General features: G+C 30.5%; 1 protein-coding gene across 3 annotated transcripts; it reads right to left on the minus strand.

Moving 5' to 3' along the window:
* Positions 1 to 2,595: 2,595 nt before the first annotated feature.
* Positions 2,596 to 16,969, minus strand: LOC111314502 (protein ACTIVITY OF BC1 COMPLEX KINASE 7, chloroplastic-like). Of its 3 annotated transcripts, none has more exons than XM_022915924.2 (18): positions 16,745 to 16,969; positions 16,159 to 16,629; positions 15,944 to 16,087; positions 15,722 to 15,847; positions 14,798 to 14,885; positions 14,317 to 14,404; positions 5,590 to 5,683; positions 5,420 to 5,474; positions 5,229 to 5,320; positions 4,925 to 5,095; positions 4,779 to 4,835; positions 4,581 to 4,664; positions 4,242 to 4,326; positions 4,020 to 4,081; positions 3,837 to 3,911; positions 3,603 to 3,707; positions 2,948 to 3,089; positions 2,596 to 2,825 (listed from the first exon to the last, which is right to left on the minus strand). In XM_022915924.2, exons 2-18 carry the CDS (start codon positions 16,558 to 16,560, stop codon positions 2,749 to 2,751), a joined length of 1,947 nt encoding a protein of 648 aa, XP_022771659.2. In that variant the 5' UTR covers positions 16,561 to 16,629; positions 16,745 to 16,969; the 3' UTR covers positions 2,596 to 2,748. The 3 variants fall into 3 exon arrangements, with proteins under 3 accessions (XP_022771659.2, XP_022771660.2, XP_089609131.1); XM_022915925.2 differs by having other exon boundaries at positions 16,731 to 16,848; XM_089753005.1 differs by lacking the exon at positions 14,798 to 14,885 and having other exon boundaries at positions 15,718 to 15,847.
* Positions 16,970 to 25,598: the final 8,629 nt, after the last annotated feature.

Consider the following 25,598-nt stretch of genomic DNA (forward strand, 5'->3'; position numbering starts at 1 on the left):
ATGAAGTGATGTATAGGAAAAAGAAATTTCATTAAAATTTAAATTGGTTTTTGATTAAAATTTAAAATTTTAGATAATTTAATAATTTTTAAAATATATTTTTTATATAATTTAAAATTAATAAATATCTTATATATCATCATAATAAAAAATTTTAGAAATTATCTTATGTGTCAAAAAAATAAAATATCCACATAAGCGTCCACGTTAGTAATTGCTATTTGATAACTTTGTATATTGTAATATATATATATATATATATATGATTTTATTTATTTTAAGAAATCATCCTCATCCATAATTTATTTATAGGTATAACAATCCTTATTTTAAATCTTTAGATTTTTCATTTAATTAAATATTTTTTAACTTATGAAAAATAGTAAAGACAAGATAATAAATAGATTATTATGCAAATTTATTAGAACTTTTGAGCTTAAATCCATGTTTTAAAATCTAACATGAAACAATTTTTCTCTATAAACTTTAATATTAGTGACACGTGACTTTTAAAAAAAAAATTTAAAAATTTTTCATTAAATTTTTTAATTTTAAATTACATAAATCTATTTATTCATGAGTTTAGACATTAATAAATCTATAATATTAATGAATTAAATTAATTGTGAAAGAATAAATTTTATATTTCCTGTCATTTAAATTTCAAGACTAATTCGTATTGAGGTTTTTCTCATGCCCTAATACTTTTTAATCTTAATTCCTTAACTAAAACACTTTCAAACTTTATTGGTGGCAGTGACTTTGGTGGTAATGGGAATATGAACAGAAAGTTACTATTAAAGTTCTAAACTTGTATGGGTTTTGGTTGAAATGAGATAAGACGATAAGGTGCTTGTCATTCATGACGGATTTGGGGCAGTGTTTAGGGTTTCTGAAATGGGTTTTGGTTAGGGTTGTAGGTCGTGGAAAAGATAAAGAGAAGGATTTGAAAAGGGAAGTAACGTGTGCCATTTCTTATATCCATTTGTTTAGGCTTCTTCGAGTTTAAAAAAGCTCTACAAAATTTGATTTTTTAAAAGATTTTTAAGTTGCATTTTGGAGTTGAGATATGGAGCAGAGATTTGATGGATTTAGAAGAATTAACAATTTACATTTTGAACATTTCATGAAAGTTGTATTTCAATTTGATTCAGGTATTTTCTGAATATTTTAGCTTGCAAGCACGACCTTGTAAGGAGAGACAGGATAGAGAAGTAAAAGAAGGAGAAGCTTACATGTAATAAAATACTGACATGAAATTCAATTGAGTGAAAATATTTATATTTTGAAATAAAATTTACAAGTGTTCTAGTTAAGAAATTAAGATTAAAAAGTACCTTGGTTTGGAAAAAGATTCCATTCATATATATTATATTTAATTATTCATGAACTTAATCATTTATTAATTTATGGTATCAATGAATCTAATTAACTTTGAATGAATGTAATTTAATTATTTAATTATTTATGAATTTAGGCATTTATGGATTTATGGTATTCCTAAACTCATTTAATTATGAATGAATGTACTTAATGTTTTGTATAATTTAATTAAGTAATTATGAATCAAATCCAAATTAAATGAATCTAATTATTTATAAATTTAATAATTGATTAATAATCCTAACTCCAGTGGATACACACTCTCTAGCTATTTGATTTTTTTCATCCAAGCCATATATCTAGTCTAAAATGACATTATAGTTAAAAATAAATTTAAAAATGACGTTTGAAGGTTATAAATTTAAAAATGTTTATGTACATATTATTTTTTTAATTAAACAAATATAAAGATAATTAGAGAATTTAAAAATAAATTAAAACTTTCAAAAAATAATCTATTTATTAGCAGGATGTAATTAGATAAATACCATATTAGTCACTGCTTAGAACCCCAGGTGGATTAATACAGTTGTATTTAATCGTATATATACAAGGGCAGAACCCTAGAGAAAGTAGGGCAACATATTGCTTTATTTGGCTGTAACAGAAGGAAAAGTAAAATACAGATGTGACAAAGATAAGAAGCAAACTATATCACGCGTACGTTTATGATTTTTGTGCATTATTTTGTTTTTATGTAAAATCTTTATAATTCAATTTTAAATTCATGATTTTTAAAAAATATTTTAAATTCATTTATTTTCGTTTATTATTATTAAAATATTATGAAATTTGCCACTTCAATGGCACGAATACGAATTTTTAATAGTGAATGATGGAACGAATAAATTTAGTTAAATCATGAATGATTGGTTCGACTATATAATTATCTATATTCATGAGAAAAATGTCTAAAGTAAGTATTTTTTGTTAAATTTTAGTTTATTTTTATTAAAATTTAAGATAAATATTCAACTTAGAATCAATTAATAATAATTAAAGGGTTTTTTAATTTTATTTACGTGCTTACATTACTGCCAATTGGAATTTACTTTTTCTCTGCTCAATTTTTTTTTCCAATGATCGAGATTTTGAAATTATATTCAACGGGCAAAAAATATCTTCTTGTTTGTTCCACATTGAATAGTCATTTCCAACATAATGAAATTATCTGCTAATGGTTGAGAAAAAATTTTGTATAATTAAATAGGGTAGGCAATAATCATGTGATTTATAAATAAAATATTCGAATTTTAATTTTAATAATTATGGTTCAAATTCTAGCAATCTCAACTGTAAAAAAGAATAAATCATGTTTCGTGCATGTAGAAGAGTGCTAATTAAATTTGCTTGTGGGGTTAAAAGTCAACCTAACATCTTCTCAAATTGATCGAGTCCCTTCACCCTTTGCATTGACATAAGAACCAGAGTCATGAAAACCCCTGCAATTTTTCACCAATTAAAGATAAACCAAGTATCAGCCTGGAGGGAGGGAGATGAAATAAATAACATATATTGATTTCAAGGTTACAGGGGAAGGAGGGAACATGCATGTCATGCTCACCTGCTCCAATGAATGATACTTCTGCAATAAGTTGGCATCCTTCGATACTAAGAATGGCCCCTAGGTTTAGTAAAGAACCTCCCAGTACTGTGAACATGGCTGCCATTTGCAGTATTCTTGCTTTTCTTGCTGCTCTCTCTGACTGGTAAATTAAGTAATTTCATATCAGAACTTAGCACAAATAAAATGAATTCAATTGGTTAGATGTCATATAGTATGCTCAAACTTTTTGTTTGATTGACCTAAATTAATTTGAAATAGATTTTCTTCTAAAAACATTAGAATAATGCAATTAAGAATTGAAAAATCATGCACCTGAACATTTGGCTCAGTGCATGTATATCTGCTCAAAGAATTGGATTCAAATCTTTCATTTCCTCCCCAAAAATTAAGAAACTGGAAAATCAATTTTTTAATCTTTTAAATATATATATATATATATATATATCATTTCTTTATCCATGCAATCAAGAAGCAACTAATCGAGTTTTCAAGTAATTAACTTTAAAAACTTTTATAAAACATTTTAATGCTACTTCAATTGCAATTTTTCCTTTTTATACTAAAAATCAGAAACTCAAACAGATCGATCTTGCATTAATTCCTAGCAGAAATGGAATGTAATTTTCAAATAAACATAACATACAATATATACCTCTGGTACCCGGACATGGAGTTTTAAATCTCCTGATTCAAGTTGTTCCACAATTTCTTCTATTCTTTGAATTCTGTATGGCATTGACATGGTGTAAAACCTAGCCTGAAATATAAATCAATCTCAACATAACAATATTGTCAGATCAAACATATAAAATTTCTACTAGTTGGTATAGAATATCTAGAACGAAGAACAAAAAGCTGAAGCAATTGGATCGAACATGGACATTACATCATTAGCTTGTTTCCTGATTTGGTCCACGAAATCCGTCCCAGTTTGCTGCTCTTGTCTGATATCTAGAAGCTCCTGTTTAAATCAAAGCATAAACAATTAATGTTGTGGATTTAACATCTCAAAAAGTCATCATGAACGGGGGAGAAAATCCTGATCATCCAGGGGGATATAGTTGAGAACCTGTGCGTATGGTGCAGCAATCCTTGCAATGGAAAAATCTGGATCCAGCATGTATCCTATTCCTGCAAGGGAATTATGACATGCTCAAAGCTGCAAAGCAATGACCAAAATGAAAATTTTGATTTATGTATATCTACAGCAAAGTTTGATTTGCCTAGTTGACCAACTTCAAATATAATTCTGGATGAATTTGGGGAGAGACAGATTCGAGTTGGACAGAACCTTCTAGTGTAGAAAATGCCTTCAAAACAAAGATAAGGGTGGATGGTAACCGCACTGGTTGATCCTGAGCTATTGCAAACAAATCCTGCAGGAGATCCAAGCAATTAGTTGAAAATAAATCTACTTCTATTGGTTTTTTTTTGATAATTGAGGTTAATAAAATTTGAAGCTTGATCACCGAAATTATGATTCCAATATTTTATCAACAGATCATACAGCTGTTGGCAAGTTACTTTTATTTTGTATAGGTTGTTATTTCTAGATGCTTAATTGACTGGACACTTTTCTGGTATAGAATGTTAAAAAATGACCAATTTATGTACAGTTTTCCACCCCCACCTCTCCGATAGCTGCCACAGTAGTCTCTTGATCAGGCTTCTGGTTCATTAAATTATCCAAAACGAATTGTACCGATCTTCTCACCTACAGGAGTAGAATTAATTGGACAAATTAGTTAAAGAAGGATAAAACAAGAGTATCCCTTTGACCCATTTTTTACTTGCATTTGATAATTGTATGTATTGATCGGAAATGTACCGATGACATATCTCCTTTGGGCTCAAGTACACCAAGATCTATGAGGCTGTGGATAACCTGCATGGTTGTTATCGGGGATGCATCACGAATTCTCAATATGAGATCGGGAATGTTACATGCAGTAGTATCAATTATAGAAACCAAACCTTTCTTGTGTCCTTCTCATACACCCTATAAAAAAGTTGAACAAGTTTGTCACGTGTAAGAGATTTGATCTCCCCCATCATACCAAAATCGTAATAAATGAGTGCTTCATTGTCATCAATAGCAAGATTTCCAGGATGCGGGTCAGCATGAAAGAAGCCATTTTTCAGTATCTGTAAAATATCAACCAGACAAACCACCCCCCCCCCCCCCCCCCCAAAAAAAAAAAAAAAAGAAAAAAAGGCAAATTATAATTCCTGTTGCATTTGGGATTGTACTGTGAGAGGCAAAAATCTACTTGATGACCTGAATCAAGTATGCTTGAATGGCAAGCGAAGAAATCCGAGAACGATTAAATCCCCTTGAATCCAATGCATCCAACTCATTTATCTTAATGCCTGCAATTAACCAGCATAATTGAACTTATTGCGAACACTTTCATCCTGTCAATGAACGAAAGAAATTAAATTATATAGTTAAATTACAAGGAAGTTAACCTGGAATATACTCCAACGTCAACACCTTTGTGGCAGTGTAATCCCAAAACACCATCTACAGAGAGGGAGGAATTTCCTTCCAAGTAAAAATGTGATTGAAGAAAACAAGAAAGTAACTAAAACGTACAGGATTCGAAGTTAGTGAAAGATATATAAGGCAAGAAACATACAGGAACTCGAACCCATTTTACATTCCGAAAGTCTCGACGAAACCAATCAGCATTTTTTCCTTCGTTTATATAATCGAGTTCTTCATACACAATCCTGAAATCAAACAAAATTAAGTGCCGTCATGCTCTTTTATTGTACACTTCTTTTTTCTTTTTTTTTGTATTTACGTGTACACAAAAAAAAAAAAAAACCGTCAAACTAAATGGGAGATTTTTTTTTTGGCCAAACAATTGGAGATGTTAAAAATTCCACAAAAAATTTGATGAATATCTATTCATAATGCAAGCCGTGTAATCCATATTTTAACATCTAAAAATCCATTTAGATGGATAATAAGATTGATTTTAATGAAATTAAAATAATGATGAAAGTGAAATTGATTATTATAATGGTAAAATTAAAATTAGTTGTGAAATATTTGTTTAGATGTAAAACCAATGGTGATGATAAAATCATTTGTAATAAAAAATACTTTTAAATACATTAGATTAATATCTTTAGTGATTATTAGATTAAAGTTATTTATTCATATTAAATTAAAAATGTTTATTTACTTTATAATTTATATAGTTATTTATTTAATTATGAAGATGTTTATTTATTTGTTATTTTGTTATAACAAAATTTATTGATTACATTGAATTGGTAAAGTTATTTAATTTTTTTAAATAAAAAAGTAAAATGCAAAGAGAAAAAGAAAAAGATTGAACATAGGGATATTTTTATCCCTACTTTATATCTTCAAAGGTCCAAAAAAAAAAATTGACAAACTTGAAAGAAATAACCGCGTTTAGAAAAATAAAATAGTGTTTGGTTTTAAAAAATAAAGTCATTTTTTGTTTTCATTTTCTTAAAAAATAAAAAATATGACTGAAAATGTGTTTAATAATTGAAAATGAAAATAAATTTTTAAAAAATAAAAATGAAAATAGATTGAAATATTAAAATAAAAAAATATTTTTAATTATGAAAATAAGGGATATACATTGCTTTTTTATATATATTTTAAAAGTTATCATATTTGAACACTTTTTAATATCATTAATTACTAAATATATATTATATTTATTATTAGATGACATTAATAATAATATCATTAAATATTTTATTTATTTGCTTTTTTTTTGTATTTTAAAAAAATAATTTTTATTTTTATTTTTCAAATACATTTTTAAAAAATAAAAAATAAAAACAAAAAATATTTTCTCAAACCAATCGATCTGACCTTTTAGAATGAAAAAATAAAACTACGACTAATCGTGCCTCACTGAACATTCATTTGAACCTAGACGGTGACTTTTGGGTTATATTGCATCTTGTTAGGAAAATGGGGTCCAGTCCCATGTAAGTGGTTTTGGACCAAGTAAAGGCCATGGGCCTTGATCTTTTATTTTACACAGAGCCCTAGCTACTTAATAAAAAAGAGGTGGGGTTGTTTAAGGTGTGTGTCGACAACCAAGCAGAGAAAGAAGAAAAGCCAGGAAAAGCAGAGAGAGAAAAAAGAGAAGGGAGAGTTGGTTAAACGGAAGTCGATCCGTGGTCCGATTGAGTTGAAACCTTGTCAGGAGGTTTATGATTTAGAGTTATACATTCTGAACGGTGAAGATCGGGTTTGAAGCTATCTAGGAACAAATCCAGGGTGTATTTGTTGAGTCACTTATTTGGTGAGATTTCTCCAATTGTTTCTCTAGTTGTTGATTAGCTCTAGTTTTAGCTAGAGAAGAACTTTGTATAACTATTATTTGATAGTGAAGATTTTTCTGGTGGCCCGTGGTTTTTTTCCTCTACACTGGAGGGTTTTTCACGTAAATCTTGGTGTGCTTTATTTTTCCTGCGCATTTGATTATTGATTGTTGTCTATTGCTTCTGTATTGTTGTGATTATTGCTTCAGGCGCAACAAGTGGTATCAGAGCGAGAGTTATTTTGAGACATCGATACAGAAGTAACCCAGGATAGAAGTAAATTCTGTTTGAGATCATGAAAGGTGATACAGGTTCCATGCTAAAATTGACAGCATCAAATTATTCAATTTGGAAGCCTATGATGGAGGATCATCTATACTGCAAAGATTTGTATGAGCCAGTATTGGGTGATTCGGCTAAACCAGCAGATATGAAAGATGAAAGCTGGAAGAAGCTAGGTAGAAAGACGCTGGCTACAATCAGAAAATGGGTTGATATCAGCGTGTTTCATCATGTAGCGCAGGAGTCAGATGCTCACATTGTTTGAGAAAAATTGGCAGCATTGTATGAGAGAAAAACAGGTATGAATAAAGTTATGCTTGTTAAGAAGATTGCAACTTTACAGTACAGGGATGGACGATCTGTTACAGAGCACTTGAGTAATTTTCAAGATATATTTAATCGGATGACTACTATGGAACTTAAGATGGATGATAAAATGAAGGCATTATTTCTTTTGGGTTCATTATCAGACAGCTGAAATACTCTAGTTGTGACTGTTCTTAATTCAGCTCCTGATTATAAGGTGACATTGGAGATGGTAAATGACAGTATGCTTAATGAAGAAGCGAGGCGAAAAGATGTAGACCCTGAGAATCAAGCTCTGGTCACAGAGAACAGGGGTAGAAACATCGACAGAGGTCAAGACTCAAAAGGTCGTGATAAATCTAAACATAAATCCAAGTCTAGAGGTAAAGTGAAGTGTTTCTATTGTGGTAAGACGGGTCATATAAAACGAAACTGTAGAATCTTAAAGCAAGAGCGAAAAGATGAGAAAGACAAGAGTTCAGATAATGGCAATGTTGCAGCAGTGAATTCAGATAGTGATTCAGTTACTTTGATTTGTACACATGGTGATTGTAATCATGTTAGTGATCCCGGCATTGAGTGGATAGTTGACACAGGAGCGGCATATCATTGTGTTCCTAAGAGAGAGTTGTTTACAACTTACAAAGCAGGAGACTTTGGTTGTACCAAGATGGGAAACAAGAGTGTGTCACAGATTGTTGGGATTGGTGATATTGTTGTACAAACTAGTACAGGCTGCATGTTGACTTTGAGGGATGTCAGACACATTTCAGATATGAGAATGAACTTGCTTGCTATTAATGTCCTTGATAAGGAGGGATATGAAAGCCGACAAAAGAATGGACAGTGGAAGCTTCTCAAAGGATCTATGGTAGTTGCAAGGGGAAAACTATGCTGCACAATGTATAAGACATGGATGCAATTGAACGGTAACCAGGTAAATACCGTTGAAAATGATGCTTCAGCAAACTTGTGGCACAGGAGGCTGGCACACATGAGTGAAAAAGGGTTACAGGTTTTGGCAAGGCACTCTCTCATTCCCTTGACCAAAGGTATGTATCTCGATTCATGTGATTATTGTTTGTTTGGTAAGCATCATAGAGTTTCTTTTCGTAAAAGTTCTCAGAGAAAAGAAAATAGATTGGAATTAATTTATTCTGACGTATGTGGTCCTATTGAGGTTGAGTCATTAGGTGGTAGCAGATATTTTGTTACTTTTATTGATGATGCTTCACGTAAGACTTGGGTGTATATGTTGAAATATAAAAGTCAGGTACTGCAGTATTTTCAAAAATTTCATGCCATGGTTGAAAGGATGACAGGGTTACCCTTGAAGTGTATTCGAACTGATAATGGTGGGGAATACACATATAAAAGCTTTGAAGAGTATTGCTCAAAGCATGGGATCAGGCATGAGAGGACAGAACCTGGAACACCGCAGCATAATGGTATAGCTGAAAGAATGAATCGCACCATTGTGGAAAAAGTCAGATGTATGTTGAGGATGGCAAAATTACCAAAGCCATTCTAGGGTGAAGCAGTCAACACAGCTTGTTATTTACTTAACAGGTCACCATCAGTTCCTTTGGGCTTTGACATTCCAGAAAGAGTGTGGACAGGAAAAGATGCTTCATACTCTCACTTGAAAATTTTTGGGTGTAAAGCATTCATGCATGTGCCGAAAAAGCAGAGATCAAAGCTTGACAGTAAAGCTACACAGTGTGTGTTTGTAGGATATGGTGATGAGGAATTTGGCTACAGGGTATGGGATCCAGTAAAGAGAAAGACAGTCAGAAGCAGAGATGTGATCTTTCATGAAAAAGAAACCATAGCAGACCTTGAGAAAAATGAGAAGACTACACGAGTTACTATTGAGTGTGATGTTTCAACACCGATAGGAATTTCACAGGAAAGAGCCACAGATGGTGAAAATGAGCCAGAAACAGAACTTGGGGATATGGATGAGCCAGCTACAGTTGGTGATGAGCCAGATGCTATTAGTTTTGAGCAGGGGGAGCAATCCTTTCTACCTGAGAGTGTTGAGCAGGGAGAGTTACCTTCGGCATCAAGTGATGTAGAGTCTCAGCCTAGGAGATCTACTAGAGAGCGCAGGCCATCTACCAGGTATCCAAGTTCAGATTTTATTTTAGTTACCAGTAAAGGGGAGCCAGAAAACTTTCAAGATGTGCAGGCTACTCCGGATAGAGAGCATTGGTTAAAAGCAATGAAAGAAGAGATGGAGTCATTGCGAAAGAATGGTACTTATGATCTTGTTAAACTTCCAACAGGAAAGAGGCCATTAAAGAATAAATGGGTGTTTAAGTTGAAAAAAGATGGTGACAAACTAGTGAAGTACAAAGCTCGATTGGTAGTAAAAGGTTTTTCTCAGAAACCAGACATCGATTTTGATGAGATTTTTGCTCCAGTTGTAAAAATGAGTTCTATTCGAGTGGTACTGGGATTGGCAGCTAGTTTGAATCTTGAGCTTGAGCAACTTGATGTTAAAACTGCATTTTTGCATGGTGATTTGTAGGAGGACATTTATATGAATCAGCCTGAGGGTTTTGAAGTGAAAGGGAAAGAGCACTTAGTTTGCAAATTGAAGAAAAGCTTGTATGGCTTGAAACAAGCTCCGCGACAGTGGTACACAAAGTTTGATTCTTTTATGGTGAGTCATAGCTATAAAAGAATAGCAGCAGATTCTTGTGTGTATATTAAACAATTCCCTAATGGTAACTTCATTATCCTATTATTATATGTTGATGATATGTTGATTGTAGGACAAGATGCTAGTATGGTTTGCAGGTTGAAAGAACAATTGTCTAAGTCCTTTGATATGAAGGATTTAGGTCCAGCAAAACAGATTCTTGGTATGGACATTATCCGAGATAGGAGAGCTGGAAAGCTGTGGTTGTCACAGGAAAAGTATGTTGAACGAGTGCTTGGTAGATTCAACATACAACATGCTAAATCAGTTAGCAGTTCACTTGCCAACCATTTTCATCTAAGTAAGAAATCTTGTCCAGTGTCTAAGGAAGAGCAACTAACTATGTCTAGTATTCCTTATTCTTCTGCAGTCGGTTCTTTAATGTATCTTATGGTTTGTACAAGGCCTGACATTGCTCATGCAGTTGGTGTAGTGAGCAGATTTCTTTCTAATCCAGGAAAGGTTCACTGGGAAGCAGTGAAATAGATTTTTAGATATTTGAGGGGTACCTCAAAAATGTGCTTGACTTATGGAGTTTCACAACCAGTTCTAGAAGGGTTTACTGATGCTGACATGACAGGCGATCTTGATGGTAGGAAATCTACTTCAGGGTATTTGTTCACTTTTACAGGAGGAGCTGTATCTTGGCAGTCTAAGTTACAGAAGTGTGTTGCTTTGTCAACTACAGAGGCTGAGTATATTGCAGCAACTGAAGCATGTAAAGAAATGCTTTGGATGAAACGTTTTCTTCTTGAATTAGGGTTGAATCAGAAAGAGTATGTGGTATTTTGTGATAGCCAGAGTGCTTTAGATTTGAGTAAGAATACCATGTACCATGCTAGAACAAAGCACATTGATGTTAGATATCATTGGTTACGTTCAGTGATTGAAGAACAGCAGATGCTATTGAAGAAAGTCCATACTGATAAAAATGTGCCAGATATGTTGACTAAGATACTTCCCAAGAAAAAGCTTGAGCTTTGCAGTAACTTGGCCGGAATGAGTTCTCTGGCCAAGGTAAGTTCCAAATGAAACTGCTATAGTGATGAATCTCCTCCTAATGGGGCTGGAGGGGGAGATTGTTAGGAAAATGGGGTCCAGTCCCATGTAAATGGTTTTGGACCAAGTAAAGGCAATGGGCCTTGATCTTTTATTTTACACAGAGCCCTAGCTACTTAATAAAAAAGAGGTGGGGTTGTTTAAGGTGTGTGTCGACAACCAAGCAGAGAAAGAAGAAAAGCCAGGAAAAGCAGAGAGAGAAAAAGGAGAAGGGAGAGTTGGTTAAACGGAAGTCGATCCGTGGTCCGATTGAGTTGGAACCTTGTCAGGAGGTTTATGATTCATAGTTATACATTCTGAACGGTGAAGATCGGGTTTGAAGCTCTCTAGGAACAAATCCAGGGTGTATTTGTTGAGTCACTTATTTGGTGAGATTTCTCCAATTGTTTCTCTAGTTGTTGATTAGCTCTAGTTTTAGCTAGAGAAGAACTTTGTATAATTATTATTTGATAGTGAAGATTTTTCTGGTGACCCGTGGTTTTTTCCCTCTACACTGGAGGGTTTTCCACGTAAATCTTGGTGTGCTTTATTTTTCCTGTGCATTTGATTATTGATTGTTGTCTATTGCTTATGTATTGTTGTGATTATTGCTTCTGGCGCAACACATCTAACTAGAGGTGAGATTGAAACCAAATCCATCCTACATCAGCTCACTTGTAATTCAGGACGTGAAACTTTTTTTCAAATATTGTATATATTACCTTTTATTTTAGATTAAATTTCATCAATATTTAACATTATTCTATTTTGATTAAAATATTTTTTATTAATTAATGGAGCCCGTATTTTATTATAGGAGTCACCCAAACCTTAAAACAAAAGTGAAATTACGCCAAAAATCTCTACATTTTGTCAAAATTTGAAAGTTAGTTATTCTATTAAAATTCATATAAATTTATTTTTTTTATATTATTTTAATTTGATAATTTTAATTCAATAATTAATTTCATTAATTTTTTATTGTTAAAAATGCTGACATACCGTTGACTGACATGAATGTTCTTTTTACTGACATGATGACTTTATTGATGTGGTAATTTAGATAAGTAAAATTAGTTATCAATTTATGCAAATAATTCATGTATTTACATGAAATTTAAACTTTAGTCTATCTAGTATAATTTTATAAAAATTTCATTCTTGTACAAGATGAATTTGATAATATTGGTTCAATTATTAATAAAAAAAAAGATATATTTTTTTACCTTTTTTTTTAAATCATATTTTAATTTTTTAGAAATTTTTTCAAAATTTTAAAATATTAAATTTAATATTTAAAAATGTTTTAATTTTTAAATCATATTTTTTTTAATTTTAAAAAATCGGAATTTTTTTTCTTAAAAATTAAATTAAATTTTTAAAAATTTTCTTATTTTTTGAAATTAATTATATAAAATTTGCAATATTTAATTTTTTAAATTTTTTTATATTTTTCAAATTTTAACATTTTATTTTAAAAATATTTAATTTTAATTTTTTTATTTTTTTTGAAAATTTTAAAAAATTATATATTTTTTATAAATATTTATATATATTTTTTAAATTTTTGGTGTTTCTAAAAGAAGTTTATAAGTTTTAAAAATTTTTTACACGTTTTTTTTTATGTTTTTCAATGAAGAATAAATTGAAATAAAAAAACTCTTCCTACTTTGACATTACTTTATTTTACTTTAGATTTTTATACTTTTTCAGCTCAAATAAATCAAAATAGAACAAATTCTAAAATCTCATGCCTTCTTTGTAATTTATTTATTTATTCATTTAAATATTAATATATTTAGAAAACATAAAAATTTAATAAAAATTCCAAAATATTTAAATATATTGATGAAATAAAATGTTAAATTTTCAAAAAATGAATTTTATTTTAAAAAAATTATAATATTGAAAAAAGTAAACTTAATATTTTAAAAATATCTAAAAAATTTAAAATATTAAATGTTTTAGAAAATAAAATCTGATTTTACAAAAATTCAAAAATTATGATTTTTAAAAATTAAGTATTTAATAAATGTGTAAATTTAATATTTTAAAAATACAAATAGTTTCTAAAAAAAATAGAAATATGAATTTTATTTAAAAATAAAACCTATTTTAAAAAAAGTAAAAAAAAAGGACTTTTATTAGTAATTAGACCAATATTATTAAATTTATTTTGTACAAAAATAAAATTTTTATGAAATTATATTAGAAAGATTAAATTTTAATTTCATATGCGTATAAAAATCATTTAAAGAATTTAACAATTGATTTTATAAATTCAAATTATCACATCAACAAAGACAATATCATATTAACAAAGTTAATACCCAATTATCAAGTCAATGGTCATATCAACATTTTTAATTATAAAAAAATTGATAAAATTTATGATTAGATTAAATTTATTAAATCAAAATAGTATGAACTTTAAATTTATATAAATTATAATAAATAAACTAAAATTTGAATTTTAACAGAATACGAGTATCTCTAGCATAAATCGACCCCCAAAAAATGATCAATCAATAAAATTTAAAATTTAAACTAAAAATAATAAATTTAACAACCTAACAAAACTTAATATGTTAAATCTGAATAAAAAATATTAGCACTAAGTTTTATGATTAATCAAGGCCTTATAAATTGTAGTAATTAATATCATTAAATGAAGGAAGAGTATCTTTAAATTTATTAATTACCCACTTACTTTTCACACTCTTTGTATATACCAATCCAATCCCTTGTGCCAAAAGTCTCATTCCTCTGAAAATACTCCGCAATTAGCTTTAAATTTCCTGCGGAAGGAAAAGGAAGTTACTTGATTAAGACAAGGAAACTATTTAACAGCCACTAGCAATATAAAACTTTCCAGAGTCAAATGAAGAATTGTCGAGTCGACAACCACAACCACTTGTTGTATTAAATAGAAAAAGGCCGGCTCAACTCTTTTATATAATAACAATAATTATTCAAATAAATATATAAAAAAAAATCACAAACGAATATAGTAGTCGAACCAAACTTGATGACCAGACTTTTTGTTTGTTTTGAGACAACACAACGCTCTCTATTATTATTATTATTATTATTATTATTAAATAAAATATTAAAGATAGATAGTTGAGTCATCAATCTTATCTAATCTTATTAAATTACGTGCACACTAAAAGAAAAAAGGCGTTACGTACTGAAATCAATATCAAAAAGCTTCTGCAGCCCAGGCCTTTGAACTTTTACAACAGCTTTCTCCCCATTGTGCAGTATAGCTCGATGTACCTATCAAATTAGGCGAAGTTTGGCATAATAAATTTACAGATATTGTCTATTGTTGACTAGAAAATTCTTTAAAAAAAAAAAATTTTAGGCTGACGTAGAGAAAATCTTTTAATTAAATTTAAATCAACATTTGATTTTTATCATTTTATTATAATTAATTATATTTTTAAATATTTATTTTTATTTAATTAAATTCATATTAGATAAAAATTGATTAATTTTCATTCAATTTATGGGTTAATTAGATTAAAGTTTAATTAATTGCAATAAAATAATGGAAACTGAAATAATTATTTAATTTTAGTTTAAAATTTTTTTGTTAAAGAGAGAATGAAAAATAACCATCTAAAACTTTATTTATTTTAAAAATGTATTGGTAAATTATTTATATATATTTTAATATTATTTATGACATTTAAAATCTTAAAATTTTTATTCAATCAAAATATTAATACATATTATTGATTAATTTATTATATAATAATAAAATTTATTTATTTATTAGTTTATTATATAATGATAAATTTTATTTATTATATTCAATTAAAAAATCACCTTAAAATTTTTAAATAAAAAAATTTCAATGAAAAAAAGAATGAAAAAAAAAAGTAAAGGTTGAATGATACGGATATTTTTGTTCAACCATTGCAACTTTAAGAGAAAAAATCTTCTTTTTTTTTTTTTTCTATCAAATTAATTTGAACCCAGCTCTGTATGTTTTAATTATTTCTTGAGCTTTAATATTTTCTCAATGATCTCAAACTTATTTGAGGAGTTTGAGTTGGGGCAATTTGGATCCCAACTTTCCCTCAAGCATAGAGATCCGACGTACTTGCCTGACCAAGACTAGCTGCAGCAATTGGTTGGTCGTCAAACTCCTTGAATAGCTCTTCGATGGGAGCTCCTAGTTCGCTCTCAATGAATCGTCGTGCTTTCTCTGGTGAGAATGCAGGGACCCTATCCTACATTCAGGAAAAAAAATTGCATAAAGTTTTTATAAACGAGAAATTATATGTAAAAACATTGTTCACAACCAGCACAGACAGACAAAGGGTTACCTGCAATTTGGCAAGCTCATTGACAAACTCACGGGGAAATAAATCTGATCTTGTCGAAAACAATTGTCCAATTTTAATGAAAGTTGGACCAAGTTGTAAGACTTGCTCCCGTAGCCATGAGCCAGTTCTTTTCCTTCTCTTTTTCTGTTAACAAATCATGTATATATGTGATCAGACAGCAAGATGATATGTGATCAGACAGCTGAAAAACTCACCTGTTCATCTTCTGAGAAACCTCCTAAGTAAGTCCATTTTGCGTTGTCAAAGAGAATTCGAGTACGCAGGGAAATAACAAAAAACCAAACATCTATAGTCCTTAGCCAAATGTTATAATTATCATTGGCCCAACTGAAATTTTCATCTGAACCCAGAACCTTAAGCTCTTTTTCTGAAAGTGGATGTTCTTTACGCTGTCTGAGTTTAGTTTTTGTCAGTACCTCACTCACAGGTACCATTTGAATAGCTTGTCGTTTTGTAGCTAACCCTGAGGGTGACTTGTTCTGCTGCTGCATTTTCACTTGAAGCCTGATTGCTTTATCTTTACCTACCACAGGCAGACAAGAAGTTTGCCTCTCAAACTTTGCAAATGGACTTGAAATTGAGCTTGATAAATTCATGGCTCTCTTCCTTTATTCAGCTACTCGAAAATCTACTGTTGCATCCAGAATAGCAGAGGACAGAAACACCTGTAAAATAAAACTTACAAAGAATTAGTGAACAGACCACGAATTTCTAACAAATTAATAGACTTTTTAATAAGAAAAAAACAATCAATTGCAGAGACAACCGAAATTAACATACTGAGATCAGGCTGACCGACTGAGGAAGAAGGAAGAACAAAGAGATCAATATATAGGGGTTGTGTAAAATTAACAATCGTGATTTTTTTTAATGTTTTATTTTCATTTTTAATCTTTAAAATTTATATTTAGCATTACTATCTTTGCTAATATATTATTTTCATTCACGACCTTTATTAATATTTATCTTCGTTCGTAGCTTAAAAAATTGCATTTACCGTCCCCCGACGCTTTGAAAGATTTCATCATTCATTATTATTATTATTATTATTATTTTTTGACTTTTCTCCGAATCTCATAACATTTTTTCACATAAAAATATGTTTTATTCTAACCAAAAAAAAAAGAAAAACTAAAAACTCGGGCTCTTTATTCCAACTCGCGTCTTTAAAACGTGTGCAGTTGGTAAGGAAAAAAAATCGTTATGTCAACATCAGATTTTTATGACGGATTCAACAACCGACGAGAAAAGCGAAGAAAATAGAGAATTCAATTCGAGAGAGGATCTGTTGGTTGCTTAAAAAATAACGAAAATTTTTATTGTTTTATTTAAAGCAATATATACATTTTTAATTAAATTTAAAGTTAAAATTTATTCAAATTAATTTTGTTTTTTAATTTATCTATTTATTTTTATATTTAATTTCAAATCATTAGGTTTTAATTTTAAATTTAGTTGCAAAAAAATTTTTTATTATTATTGGATAAAGTTGTGAGAACTTTTACTTTTTTAAGCAGTAGAGAGAACTCTTTCTTAATTTAAAAAAAACAAAATAAAAATAAAACATGGTTTTCAAGAGGTTTTAGCGATGAGATTTTATATTTTAAAATTTTAAATTGATATAGTTTAAATATTAATAAAAATAATATATAAATATAATAAAAATAAAAAGAATTGTATTTGGTATATTAACATAAATTATAATATAAAATTTTTTGTATTTTGCGTATGTTTTATACTAAATAAATATAAAAAATATATGAATTATCATGTCTAGAGTTTAATTGCTATAGTGATTTACTTTTATATATTTTCGAGTTAATTTTTTCTTCTTTTGTTAATAAGAGAATTCCAGCTGCATTATTTTTTTGCCTTCATTGTGGACAACTTAGGCTGGAGTCAATTTTTTTATTCAAACAATATAAACATTGGAAGGAAATGTTGGGGGCATTTAGTGATCAAGAGGGCATACTAATATTTTTTCTATGTTAAAAGCCTTCAGTAGATAACCAAAGGTAATTTTAACATTTGTGTCAATTTGACATGTCAGGTCAGTCTGACATTCTCAGTGTCATGTTAGTTCGATAGTGTCTTTATTGTCCTCTAATGGTCCCCCATCATGTATCTATAAATATGAAGGTCTAGGCACCATGAAAGTAACACACATCACTCAATCTTTTCCTTATTACTTCTTTCTGACCTCATTTTTTTTGGCTTACAGGTTGGAGTGCAAACACTAGAAACATTCCTTGCTTTTACCTCTAATCGCCTTTCTTTTTTGTCTTTCTAGTAATACCTTAAGACAGAAGCTTGGCACAAATATTTTGGCATGCCAAGTAAGGGTCTTTTTTTTCATTCATTAGTCGAGTACAAAGCAATGCTATCAAGAAAAAGAACCTCAGAGGAAAGAGAGACGATTGTCTTGGTTGGCATAGAAACCTATTATAGCCAACATTTTGTCCGACTTGTCCAACCACAGGTGGATCACCATGGAACAATTCCAAGCATTGATTGAATAGATACAGGCTTTTAAGCAGATGTTACAAATCATAAACCCACCACAAGTTTCAAAAGTGCCTAACTTAATCACCTTTGGCCAAAGAGGCGCTATCAAACAATCAAGCTATGAAAAGGTGAAAGCCTCCTTCGCCTTCAGAAAAGAAGAGCACAACATCCCAACCACAATTCAACACATGTTACTACCTAAAAATCCAAACAAACAAATCTTGACAACCAAATAAAGACCTAGAAGCTCGGATGCAAGCTATGAAAAAAGAGCTAAAAATGAAAACAGTGGCATTTGAAGATGACTTAAGTTATTGGAGACCTTACCCTTAACCAAAGAAATCGATAGGGCCATGCCCCTCAAGGGGTTCAAAATGCAACCTTGGAAACCTATTATGGTACTTTTGACCCTTTCGATCATTTAGAACTTTATAGAACTAACATGATGATGTAAGAGGCAAATGAGGCTCTAATGTGCAAATGCTTGGCTACTATACTAAAGGGCGCAGTTCGATTCTAGTACAATAGCTTAGAACTAAGGTTAATTATGACATTCAAATAGCTCAGCCACTTTTTCTTATCTAGGTTTGTAAGTAGCTGAAGAGTGAATAATATGACTCTACGTTTGATGTCAATCCACCAAGGTCGGAATGAAACTTTGAAGAGTTATGTCATTCGTTTTAATGCGAAAGCTTTATAGGTTAAAGACTTGGAACAAACGACCATTGTAGCCTCCCTAATAAGTGGACTCAATAACAAATAGTACCACATGAAGCTAACATTATCTCTAAAACCACTTTAAACTCTTGCTGACATTTTGTTGATGCTAAAAAATATATAAATGCTAAAGCTACAATGAAAAACAATCTATGTGAGAGATGTTTATGTTCTCTAATAGGCTGCTGAGGTGATAGAGGCTCATCTCTCCTCATCGGTCATAAGAAAAGCAATGATTTCTATGAGTCTCCCCCAAAAGAGATATGATATAAGGTTAGAAGCTTTAGTGGAGAAAGGAACCACACTATATTAAATACCTTTTGAGAGAGGATTCTAATATAAATTGAGCAAAATTTTTACCTTTAATTACCGAAGCCATTGAGACAGAACATGAAAAGGGATCTGACTAAAAGATTTACCTTTTATAGAGATATAGGTTATAATATCGAAGACTACATTAACCTAAAAAATGAAATTGAAGCTCTGATAAAGAAAAGTCAATTGAAGAAGTTTGTAGAACAATGAAGATAAGGCCAATCTAGAGCGAACTATAGACAGTATCGAAAAAAGCCCACTCGAGGTAGAGAAATAAGGTAAAAAAATAGAAGAAGAAAAAATTATAAAGATGAGCCGAGGCAATAAGAAGGTTGAACTGATAATAATAAGTCGATCATCAGAGTGATTGATATGATCACTTGAAATCATTCCACCTTGGCCAAAAAGAAATTCAATCTAAGCATGGTTATGGTAATAGGCACCTTGACTAAAAAAAAAAAATTAAAAAGATGAGTCAATCTAATTCAGCTTAAAATTTTTTGAAAGAATCCAGTATCAAATGATGATGCCATAGTGATCACGATCGTAGTGTATAGTTATATAGTCAAGAGAACCTTGTTTGAGAATAAGAGCTCGATCGATGTCATGAACTATAGCACGATAAACAAAATGAGAATTGGTGAAGATCAATTACAGTCGATTACCACAACATTAGTAGGATTTAAGAATGAACAGATGCTTGAAAAAAAAGCAATCAAACTACCAATCTCTTTGGAGATAGAACTAAGGACAACCACTTTGGTTATAAAATTTATGATGGTGGACATCCCATCAGCCTACAATATGATATTGGGTCGACCTAGTCAATTTGTTATGTAGCTTATAGGCTCAGCTCCCTATCTGAAAGTAAAATTTTTAACACCCAATGGGGTTAGAGAGGTTAAGGGAGACCAATCTATGACACATCAGTGTTATGTCATAATAATGAAAAGAAAGACTAGAAAGCTGATTGGCGGTTTGGTTAAGAATAAAAGCACTAAAGAAAGATAAACAACAGAAATTGACAAGAAGCAATAAACCATAAGCAAGAACAAAGAACATAAGACCAACCTGACAGAAGCGTGTTCTTAAGTCGTTTCGAGCTCTTAAGTTCTAACAAAAAAAACTTTTGTTTTATTTTTTAAATTTATTGAGGTAACTCTAAAGATAATCGAGTTTTTAAGTCGACGTGAATAATTATATGTCATTTAGATTGAGCTAACAAGTAAGTCAAAATACATTTTGAAATGAAAAATACATACCAATTTCACTACATACATATTTAGCAAGTTATCCATAATACACTAATTATTACATAGGAATCTGTTTTCGTAAAAAATGATCTTGACCTAATTGAACAAAAAGAGATAATTGATTAAAGATCGAACTCAGATAAAAGGTGACCTAAGCTGCCCTAAGATTTTATAACAATTTCATTTTAGGATAACATCTCTGAAAAATGATGCAAATCGAAACTAAACTTTAACATAAAGATTAGTTAATTCAATTATTAAAAGATAATACGACCTATTCGCTTGAACATTGTCCAATATGCCTGGTATTGATATCAAAATGATGGTCCATAGGCTGTATACTAACTCCAACATAAAATCAGTTCGGTAAAAAAAAAAGAATCTTTACCATAGAAAGACAAAGGGCCATTTAGAAAGAGGTCGATATATTACTGCATGTCGATTTTATCAGGAAAGTCTACTATTTTAAATGGATAGCCAACATGGTCATGGTTAAAAAGCACAGTAAAAAATAAAAAATGTGCATAAACTTTACTGACTTGAATAAAGCATGTCCAAAAGATAACTTTTCTCTTTCTAACACAGATCAACTAGTGGATAACAGTGCTGAGCATGGCCTCTTCAATTTTATGGATGCCTATTCTGGTTACAACCAAATCAAAATGCCAAAAAACAACAAGGAAAAGATTACTTTCTTTACTGAAAAAAGCTTTTATTGTTACAAAGTGATACTTTTTGGACTAAAGAATGCAGAAGCGACCTTCAAAGGTTAGTAAATAAGTTGTTTAAAAATCAGATCAATCATATTATTGAAGTATATATGAACAACATGATAGTCAAAAGTAAAAGCTTGATTGAGCACATGAAAAACCTTAAAGAGATGTTCAGCACCTTGAAAAAATATAATATGAGGCTCAACCTGAGCAAATGTGCCTTTGTGGTCGCATCAGATAAGTTTTTCGATTACATGATCAACAAAAGGGGGATAGTGACAAACCTAAAAAAATTTAACTAATCTTAAACATGAAGGCACTGACTTTAATAAAAAAAGTACAAAGGTTAACTGATAGAATAGCCACCCTGATTTAATTCATATCCAGGTCGACAGAATGATGTCTGTCATTTTTCAAAATTTTCAAAATATCTTTGACTTTAGGTAGACCCTTTAATGTCAAAAAGCTTTTGATATACTCAAAGTGTTCTTATCCTTTCTACCTATTTTGTCTAAGTCAAGAACCGATAAAACCTTATACCTATACTTGGTCATCACATACTAAGCTATCAACTCAGTTTTGGTTTGAGAGAAGGAGAAAAAGCAAAAATCAATGTATTTTGTGAGTAAAGTATTAACAAGGCCAAAAGTTAACTACAACAGTATAGAAAAGTTAGCTTACATAGTTATCACTTAGATAAAAAAACTTGGGCCATATTTCTAAGCCCATGTGATCCATGTATTGACTGACCAATCATTGAGATAGGTCTTATAGAAGTTAAAAATGTCAAAGAGATTAATCAAATGGATAGTAAAGCTTAATGAATTCAACCTGTACATTCTACCTAGGTTGACTTTAAAATTTCAAGTGCTAGTATATTTCATCGTAAAGCTCACCTCAATATAAACTAAAAGATAACCCAAGAAAAAAAATCCCAAAATTCAAAAATTAGAAGCTTTATGTTAATGGTCCGACCACAAACTATAGTGAATAGACTGGATTTATTTTGATCAGCTTAAAAAGATTGTAATACCCATATGCTTTGAAATTTATGTTCAAGGCATCCAATAATGAAGTGAAATATGAGACACTAATAGCTGACTTGAAATTGGCAACCAAGCTCAACATCAATATATAACTATATATAGTGATTTTCAGCTAATGATCGATCAAATAAATGAAGAATTCAGAGCTTAAGAAGATAGAATTTAAAAATATTTGGATAAAATACTGGCCTTAATGGCTGGCTTTAAAAAAGCTAAGGTAAAGAAAATATTAAAGTAAAAAAATTTACTAAAAAACTCTTTATTTAAGTTGACTTTAAGAATAACAATAGAAAGTTTAAACCAAGTCTTGGTAGAAAAGCTGACACACAAAAGCACCGAAGATAAACTGATAGGACATATTACAGAAAAAAAAACTTAGATGAAGCCAATTAAGGCATACCTAACTGTGGGAACACTACCCGAAAAAGGAATTCGAGCTAAAGCATTGATGAGGAAAGCTCTTCGATACATGATGATTAAGAAAAAAATATATAAAAGATCATTTAGTCTGCTTTATTTAAGATGTATTGATAAAGAAGAAATATAGTACGTCTTACAAGAAATCCATGAAGAAATATAAGAAACTCACCTTAGACCTCGACTATTAGCTTACAAAGTGCTTAGGTAAGATTATTATTAACCCACTATCAGAAGGGACATAACTGCATTAGTAAAGAAATATGATAAATGTTAGAGATTTACTCACGTGCAGTATCTTTCCCTCGACCAAGCTATTGAAAGTAGACCTTTAAATTATACAGAAATCAAATTATGCTCAATGAGCTTATGCCTAATCGATCTAACAAAATCTAACTTAGAACTTAGATAGATTATTAATTTAATTTAATCCAAATGATTTGTAAATCTTCAATTCAGTTAACCAGGCTCAAATTTTTTTAATTATCTTTGTTTAAACTTGTATAAATAAAGGAAAAAAATTATAATAAAACTAAGCTAAAGCTTAGACTAAACCGAATAAAAATTTCTATTTCATTTTCTATCAAGTACAAAAGTTGTTTGTCAAGCAAGTTAGTAAAATCTGAGGTCGTTACAAAAATCAACCTCATACATCAATTAAAAATTTACGAAAGTTACAAAAAAAAATCACATGTTAGTGACATTGACAATAATATCACCCTCTTCAGTAGAAATAATAGTAACAACCTTACTTTTCGCAGCCTCTTTCATCTCATGGTCAGTACCCAAAATGGCCTTGAGCTTAGAGTCGATGGCCTTATCATTATTTTTTCCTCTTTTTTCTCTCTTTTAGGTTAATTTATAAGAGATCTCAATTTGATATTATTAATATTAATATCAGAAAGGTCGAGATTGAGGGTGAAAATTTTAAATTGTACTTTATGTTTGGCTAATTAAAAGGCACCCAACATATTTTTTTGGGAAAACTCTACTTTCATCTGAAGGCATTCGTTGGAGGCCTTGAACTCTTCCATAGCCTTCTTTTTTAGATATTCTTTTTTTTTTCTCCTTGGCCTTCAACTTAGACTTCTGCCTTGTTATCTTGGCCTAAACATCGTTAAGCTTATGCTAAGCTTACTCCCTTATTAACTCAGCTAAGGCTTTATTAACCATGATGGCCTTCAGCTTTATTGTTAGCTCATCATTCTTTTTTTTTAGCTCGACCTCTTTTTTTTTAAAATGTACTGAGGCTGGACCTAACTTTACCCAGAGTGTCTGAGCTTTTCTTATGCTCTTCAACCAAAATAACCATATCTTTCTCGATTTTAAGCAGATAGGTCATAGCAAGATAGGCATGGTGGAGGGCCTATCTAGTGTTCTCTAGGGATTGAGGTGGAAATTTTTATTGAACTACTTAGAACAAGCTTAGACTTAGCAAAATGAAAAACAATAAGAAAATCAAGCTAAAATCAATTAGTGCATACTAAAAGAAGTGGTCACGATTTTGTAAAACCTCCTTACCAGATTGGTGGTAAGATAATCAATGAGAGTGTACTTCAAGCTTGTACAGATCTTCTCGAAGTTGGGCCTTAACATCATAATCTCGAGATTCTCTAGAGTAGAAGAGGAGATATCCACCATTAATTTTTTGGCAAGAAAAGGTACTGGTGCTATTACTATGTTGATGAGAGATCTCGACTAGCCTTAGCCTTTGTCTTAAGGGTTATGGGATAATGGTGCAATGGGGGTTGACAACCTTGTCCCCTTGCAAAATAAAGCTGCAAGTTGAATTTTCTTTTGACTTTTCTTAGGCCTCGGGGTGTACTAGTACAGGTTGAAATCAAAGTCGAGGTGATCTAATAGATCTAAAACAAAGAGAACCACCAATAAATCCACAAAAGCATCGAACACACTTTTTATTTCCTAGGCCTTAATGTCAACACTGACTTCGACCTCGAGTTGGCCATCTTTATTTATTTTTTATTTTTGAAGATGAAAAAAATTAACTTTCAATTTTTTATTAAGCTTAAACAATCAACAAATAGTTTTTTTATTGGGTCAAGCTGTTACATAATACCACCCTCTATCACTGGAGTATGTTTTAATGAAAAAAAAACCTTTCTAAATAGAGAGAGAATGAAAGATGTACAAATATTGACAAAGAATGACGAAAATAACTACGTATCATATAGAGTTATGGGTGAATTGGGTGATAGTTAAATTGTAATAATTAAAATTAAAATAAATAAAAAATTAAATGAAAGCCTCATATCGACCATAAAGAAATCCCAATACACATAAAGCTAATGTGGCTCCAATTTATCAGTGACCTGGTCTAAGGAGTTCAATATTATTATACGTATCCCTCTCTGAAAAAAAGAAAAGTCATTGCCAAAGCATAGACGTGATGAGCTGAATACATGTTAGGACAGTCTTTAAGATTTACCTTACCTTTTAGTTTGTTCATCATGTCTTTGGAGATCATGCCAAGGTCACATGGAGTATATACAAGGACCTCAATTAGTTTATCTTGCTCAATAGGATTTTCCTCATCGTTGTCACTTTTTCCAGTTAAGGTACTCTCTTGTTTTTATTCCTCATCAAAATTTTTCTCATCAGAATCTTCATCGTCAGAAGACTCTGACTAGTGAAAAGAACTAGGATTCTG

This window comes from Durio zibethinus, chromosome 23, assembly GCF_047325235.1.
Source record: "Durio zibethinus cultivar Kanyao isolate XHJ-2024 chromosome 23, ASM4732523v1, whole genome shotgun sequence".
NCBI classification, from domain to species: domain Eukaryota; kingdom Viridiplantae; phylum Streptophyta; class Magnoliopsida; order Malvales; family Malvaceae; genus Durio; species Durio zibethinus.